Raw genomic sequence first — 7,063 nt, forward strand, 5'->3', positions numbered from 1 at the left:
TCCGAGTGTGAAATACATATCTGGATGGTCGCCTCGCTTTCTACTCCCTGTCAGAATAGATCATGATCATCATTGTTTTCACTCTCCTGTCGACAGATTGTTTTTCTGTGAAATTTTCTCGGCCCCGTTCCCTTGTTGCAAGAAGTTTGACATACGAAAGCTCCGTGCATTGTATGTGAGCATTCTCGAAACGGAACGAAGTGTACGGCGTGCAACCGTAAACTGGGCGAGGGCAAGTCCATGCCTACCCGGTGAGGAGCAGGCAACTTGGCCGTGGTGGTGCGGTGGAGTCGAGGCTGTTGTCGAACAGCTGGTTGAGATCGAGAGAGACGATCAGCAAACATTCCTCGGCACTTAGACTGAACTTCATCCGGGCATGAAAGTCCTGGCCTATGATGAAGCCTTCGCGGCCAGTTTGCACAAGTTGCCAGTGCTAAGCGATCCCAAGGAGCTCAAGCTTGGAGTGGTCATCGGCATCGTAAGTCTACGGAAGCGTGCCCCGAAGAGTGACATCTCAGTTAATCGTTCCGATCTCGGCTGAATTTGAATCAGGGATCCTTCGAGCTATTGAGATGCCTCGCCCCGGCTGTCGTATTGGGTAACAGGGAAATCTCACGGGCATAAGACTCGCATATTTGCTCCATCATTGGCGGCATAAATTATAAGGGAGTTCGTGGCCTCATCTTGAGGACCGACGCACGCTGTGCTCTTGTTAAGGAATTCATGATTGTGCCCTCAATGTCTCTGCGAGATGCGGGATCGCGACCTACCTCATTTTCAAGTTTACCAATGATCGATCCGTGTGCCCAATCCTGTGACAGCCACTGAGTGACAGGACGAGAATCATATTCTCCCCTTTCTCCCAGCCTGGACCGAAACAAGCAGTATTGGTGCATGTCGCTCTGACTCCCCCCCTGGAGAAACCCACGGACAAATTGGATCAATGGGTCGCTCAGCACGCAAAACAAGTTTCCCGCATGCTACCAGGCGGTGTCGATGTGCTGGGAGTTGTAGCTCTGTGCTCACCGGACGTATTCGAGAAGCAGAAATCTCTTGTCAAGCAGGTGAGTCCGTCGCAATGGTTCCAGTGCCTCACGTCTGGGAGATCTTATATGCGGTGCTTCACATTCTTCGAGATATCGAGAAGCTGGAATTTTTGAGGTTCGGATTTCCAATGTCCGCAAGCTTGTAATTACCCGGCTTTCCTCAACTCTCCGCAGGCGTTGTCATCAGTTCATAAAACGTTGGCCAAAACACATCAGCTGCAGGATTATCCTCAACGCGTGTTGCTTCACATTGACCCGAACTCTTTCAAATTGTCCTCTCGCCTGATAGATAGCTCGAACTTCAGTGGGAACGGATTCCCACAAGATGCCAAGCAGGTCAAGAATTGCACGAATTTCACGGTTCTGGAGAGTTTCCTGCCCCTGCACTTCTTGGGCCATATTTCCGACGAGGTAATGTTTTCCATTCTTGTCTCTGGAGTTGGAGCAGATAACCCCTCGGAAATCCACGGTCCTGCCATGACTCCACGATACATAAATTCGTGGTCTATGGGATTAGTTCACATGAACATATTCTCCGCGTTCCACAGGTTGTCGGTCAGAGTCTCCAAAAACAGCTCGCATCCACTCTCAAGTTCATCGAAGATGCCGTGAGCAGCGGCGACGTACTAATCGAGGGTCAAGAGATTACACCCGAGGCAACGCTGAGCTCCTTTAGCTCAGAGAACGAAGGAGAACTCCGAGTACAGTTCGCGGTCAGACAGGTGAGCGGCGAACGTTTCGCGGAGCTTCCGGGTCGCTCGCATGGCGTAACGGCAGCGAGAAGGGAGGAGAACTCTAGCGTCTAGAGTTCAGCAGCATCCTCATTGCCCTCCACAGATCAAACCGCAGCCTTGTGGGGCGATTCCTCTGACGACTTGCGGAGCCACGGTCTCGATTCGTGGCGGCTTCCAGGTGCGAGCCATCGTTCAGTCGAAAGCTACGAGCGAAGAAGCCATCAATGCCATCAAGCAAGATGCGGTCAGAAATCTTCGATCAAGGTGAACCCCCTACCCCTATCTATGCGCAAAGTTCGTAAGGCGCAACTATTTTGACTGATCGATGACTTCTTTCACGGAAAAAGCGGAGGATTCCTCCGCCTCCGATATGAATGCCGATTCCCGTTTCAGATGTGGGATGCACTGTGAAGATCTTCTAGTCATCGAAGATGAACAGAGAGATCCCTCGATGACGCATGAACTACCGAAAAGGATTTTCCTCCGGAGATCGCATTGCCCCTCAACTGTGCCCTTCTGCGACTTCGTCTTCCACGGAGACGACCCCAATGACAGTCTCCAAGCATTTCTCGAAATTCTCGGTGAGAAGTCCGTGGATTCCATAGCGAGTAGCATATCCGTCTCCACGGTTTATTCATTTTAAATCGGAAAATGAGGAACTCGAACTCTTGGAATGGGATGTAAGCTCCAGGGCTTCGCTAAGGGGGGAAGATTTCGGTCTTATTGCAGGACTTGAAGTCAAGCCAGAGTACATAGAGAGGAACAGTGAAAAGGCTCCACGAGGAGACATTCAGGACGCCAGGGATGCCGCTCAAGTAGAAGAAATGGTCGAAGATATCATCTGCGAGGGCGCGAAACAGTTACAGAAGGATCCTTCGAACATAATAAGTAGGTTTCGTCGAAACAGTGAAAAAAAACTGTAAAGTAGTCGACACCCGTCAATCTAGTCGTTTCTCAGCATTTCGGGGACTCATCCTCTCGGACTCATGAGATCATCCTGGTTCCGAGGAAGAAGAGGATACTTCTATACTCCAAGCATTTCCTCAAACCACTGGCTTTCATTCCAGAACTGGGACTCGCGTGCTCGGTCGCAGTGCTCGCGATGCTGGTCGCATACATTCTACTCGTCCGACACTAAGCTTGCCCAATTAATTTTTATGCGGAAGTTTATAAGGAGAATGGTATAAATTTGTACTTGTCGATTGTTCAGAGGAGTGTCTTCACTGGAGATAGAAGCCGGCTAATTTCTAGAAATCATCGTATGGAAATTTCCGCATACAAAGCATGGTGATACTGAGCGATGCCCGTGAGTTTCCCGGAGGTGTTCCATCTCCGAGATCAATTGATAGCATATGTTTCCAAATGAGATAGCTCGGCCGATTAAGGGAATCTGATTTCTCGGTTTGTCTGAGATCTGAATTTCACCGGCAGTCAAAATCATCGTCGTGTGACGGCTGATGGCGATCGAGCTCATCAAATGGGACTCCATCATTTATCCCTCGAACTCATGGTATGGGACTGAATTTTTCCCTCGAACTCACAAAATGGGACTCGATTTATCCCTCGATTGGGTGGAAGGAGCCATCGTATTGCACGAGTTTCACTACCCTATTTCAAGCCTGGAGCGACCTGATATCCTCCTTTGCGTAATGCGATAGGACTCGCTAGCCGACTGCATCTATTTGGATACGATCGAATTATTCGAGGATGATTCAGAAACCCCATATCGAGGAATCATCGTTCGTGGCAGAGGGCTCCAATTCTCGAACGAGCGGCAATGTCGCAGTGCAAGGAAGCACTTCCGAACCGGCAAAACTTGAAAATATCTTGATAGAACTTCCGTCACTTTGGAGAGTGCGGAGAGTTGCTTCGATCCAAGGGCCTAGAGGTCGGTTTTTTATGATGAAACCCTCCCTATCGGACGAAGCGCGTCGACCTCATCGGGACCTCGGATGTGTGATTGCTCCCGTCAGATATCTCCCGTTATAGAGATCGTGGCTCCCGGAGAAGGTAACAAACAGCCCCGAAAGTGGGTCATCTTAAACTTCGGATCAACAAGCGCCATTTTGCCAGGCTCTTCCGACTTCTTTGCTTTTGCTTGTCATACATTGTTGTCACCGTCGACGACCAGAATCGAAATAGCGCGCTTGTGCCCCAGGAACAATTCACCCGTGCTTCTAGATCGTGCTTTGAGACGCTCTCGTAGCATCCTTCGAACAATGGGAGTTCCAGGACCTCTGAGCCGCGGTGATTGGAGGAAACCTGAGTATCGCCAGAGCGTTCGTTTGAAGATTGAGGAAATTCTCCGCCAATCTCCCAATGCAACTTATAGGAACGCAGGGAAAATGGAAGCGTATTTCTACGCGAGTGCAACGAATGAGGAACAATACTTGGCCTTTGTGACTGACCTGATGGCCCAGTTCAAAGGGAACGAACCCCGTAGGAGCGCCCCCCTTTCATCGAGACTTTTCCAAACCAATCGTCCCATACGTAACCGTCGGTTGAGCATGGGTATTCTCGCGAATTTGGGTAGGGCTTCAGGTTCAGCCTCAACATCATTCGGTCAACACGACCATCTGTCGCCGGTTATATCCTGGCATCGGGTCCGTTATGGAACATCGCAACGAAGTAATCGCCCGGACGTCTTGGAAATCCACGCAGTTCCAGCTGAGCAGGCTGCTGCACCGGAGCCCGAGGCGAGGAACGACTAAGATTCCGGAGGAGCGAAAAGCGAGACTTCAGCTGGTAGTTGAAGTCTGCTTCCTCCACTGGATGACTTCCGGGATCCCAAACTGAAAATTACGCCTACCGGTGACGTCGAGGACAGAAAAGGAGTTGCGGCATCGGATCGATGAGCTGAAGCTCGAAGAGCTCCAGATCGGGTACGATCTCGCTGGATTCGGAAGCACTTCAGAGTCTCAGGATCGTTCGCTCAGGCCTCGACTGATTCACGTGGAAACCCCTTCACTTACCTAAATACATGATGTAAATACATATTCAAAACCTCTCGTGGAGAGACTATGCTCGCCTCATCTACTAGGTCGAATGCCGTTTCGGTTTTCGTAGGGTTATGGAGTGGCTGTTCGTTTGAGTACCTCGCAAGATTTCGTTTTCTGTGCAATGAGAGGAATATCGCAAAGTGTGTTTGTCGCGAAAGTGAATATTGACGGACAGAGAGATTCTGGGGAAGGGGGAGCTGTATCCTCACTGATTCGGACCCCTCGACACAGCAGTTTCAGCTCAATTCGAACGGAATAGGAGTCCTCGATGAGGAACCCAGCTCCTTACTCCGCTGGGCATGAACTTTCACCTGCGGTCGTAAAATCGATATCTTGTTGAGATCCGGATATAAATATCCCACTTCCGGAGTTTGGATGTTCTCCGTGTGGAGGGGTCATTCTGGAGCTTTATGAGTGCCGACGATGTTCAGGTGTGGGGAACGCGTGCCTACGATTCAGAAATCGGGGACCAAAGATATGGAGGATCGCTTCCGAGAACTGGGTCTCCCTGTCCTACCCCTGGAGGAGTTGAGATTCCGTGGCATTCCGGAATCGTCAGTCGGGTACAGTTGATCTGAAAGACGCTACCCAGAAAAACTTGGGATCTGTCCACGATGTGTAATTCATGAATGTCTATAAGTTCGAATGCATCTCATGACGGGCGAGAATCGGAGGAACCAGCATTCCCAGTGCTTGGAGGTCTCAAGCGGTATTCGACGAGCAAGGTATGCTCAGCACGACCAGAAGGTCATTGGTTCTCCATGTTAGAAATCTGAGGGAGCAAATTGGGGTGGTGTTTCCGACATACTGAGATGCTGTGCAAGACATTGTATAATATTTTCCAGTAAAAGTTCGAGAATAATCGTCCACTGTTTCCGGCTTAAAACTATTCAGAAGCCGTTATTGTCTCCGAGCCGAATTCCGACGCTTGTCCGAACACCCATGTGATTTATGTATTGATATATCGAATAAAGCATGTTTGTGTTCACCCGAATGTGGAGGTCTCTCTGTAGATATTCCTACCCTGAACGTGTCGCTGATCGCTCGGAGGTTCCACAGCAAGCATGAAAAACAGCAAATAATTTTTCCCTTCCGGCTCTGTGATCATCCACATGCGACAAGGGCCCATGGATGCATACTCATGCGTCATGCGTATTCAAGCATCGTACGGTACGATGTATCGATTGATCTCTAGTCAGCATGGTGACGTGGCATCCGAAGGGCTTCCGCATTCCAGAATGAGATTCTTTCACGATTCTCACACGACAGTGAAGCAGTAGCGGATCTTCACTCGTCTTCCTCTTCGCTTACCTCTGCGAGGCGGGATTCTCTTATTTTCTATGATGGAGGATGCGGAGATTCAGCGAGCGGGGGCCCTTGTCCAGCCATGTCCCTTGATTCCCTTCCGCCATTCGGATCGAGGGGACTCTCCCTCCCGCATATCCCCTGTGACATTTCAAATACAGGAACAATCTCATATGATCGTCGGGTTCCTCGTCCTGTGTGTCCGAACGAATCGAGCACATCTTCCGACCCGTGGGACGCGAGCCATCCGCCGGGAATTCATCCCCGCTCCTTTCTATGCATTGGGGGGGGAGCTGCAACTCATATGGCACTCGCAAAGTAACTCGGGCTAGCCTAGCATATCCCAAAGGCGTCGCTCCTCTCCGATACCATCGGGATCAAAAGAGATCCAAATCTCCTTTCTAGATCAGAGCTGATCGCCAGATCTGAGCAGGACCTGCAGAAGATGAAGGTCGACAAACTGCCCCGGGGCGCCTCTTGACCGCCTCGTGGTCGGGATCGAAGCTCCCCGGCGAAATTGCGATGTGAACGAGTTTTCCAAGACCTTCCAGATTCAGAAATGCTCATCGTTCGCCGACTCCTTTCCTATACGACGGAGGATCAGCGGCTCCACCGGGGATTCTCAAGCAGGAGCCGCCTAATTAGCACCGATCTATAACAATATGATTTCTGAAGGGCTATGTGGGGAACCTCCGAAAAGAGGATGATTACTCCCTTGTTCCTGGACAGATGGAATGTGCAATGACGGGAGACTGCTCCCTTCGGGCGGGAACTATGCGACAATCCCTCAGAATTTCGGGAAATTGAATAAGAGGTTTTTTCCCGTACTGCCATACCTCTATCGACGTTCTCGTTCCGCGGGAGGTCCATATATTGGCCGTCGCGAACGTGAAATCTCGTCGCGCGCTCATGGTGCAACGCGACGTCGATTTCACGAATATCGAGTGCCGTGATTAAGGATACCCGGAGTCTGTTAAGA

At 50.3% G+C, this 7,063-nt stretch overlaps 1 protein-coding gene across 1 annotated transcript; it reads left to right on the forward strand.

Moving 5' to 3' along the window:
* The first annotated feature begins 77 nt into the window (after nt 1–77).
* Nucleotides 78–2,982, forward strand: LOC100898274 (protein odr-4 homolog). Its single transcript, XM_018639965.2, has 8 exons — nt 78–478; nt 867–1,064; nt 1,221–1,457; nt 1,595–1,768; nt 1,884–2,044; nt 2,174–2,361; nt 2,510–2,668; nt 2,848–2,982. Exons 1-8 carry the CDS (start codon nt 377–379, stop codon nt 2,916–2,918), a joined length of 1,290 nt encoding a protein of 429 aa, XP_018495481.1. The 5' UTR covers nt 78–376; the 3' UTR covers nt 2,919–2,982.
* Nucleotides 2,983–7,063: the final 4,081 nt, after the last annotated feature.

The sequence above is a fragment of the Galendromus occidentalis genome, unplaced genomic scaffold (genome assembly GCF_000255335.2).
Source record: "Galendromus occidentalis unplaced genomic scaffold, Mocc_1.1 scf7180000077468, whole genome shotgun sequence".
Taxonomy (NCBI): domain Eukaryota; kingdom Metazoa; phylum Arthropoda; class Arachnida; order Mesostigmata; family Phytoseiidae; genus Galendromus; species Galendromus occidentalis.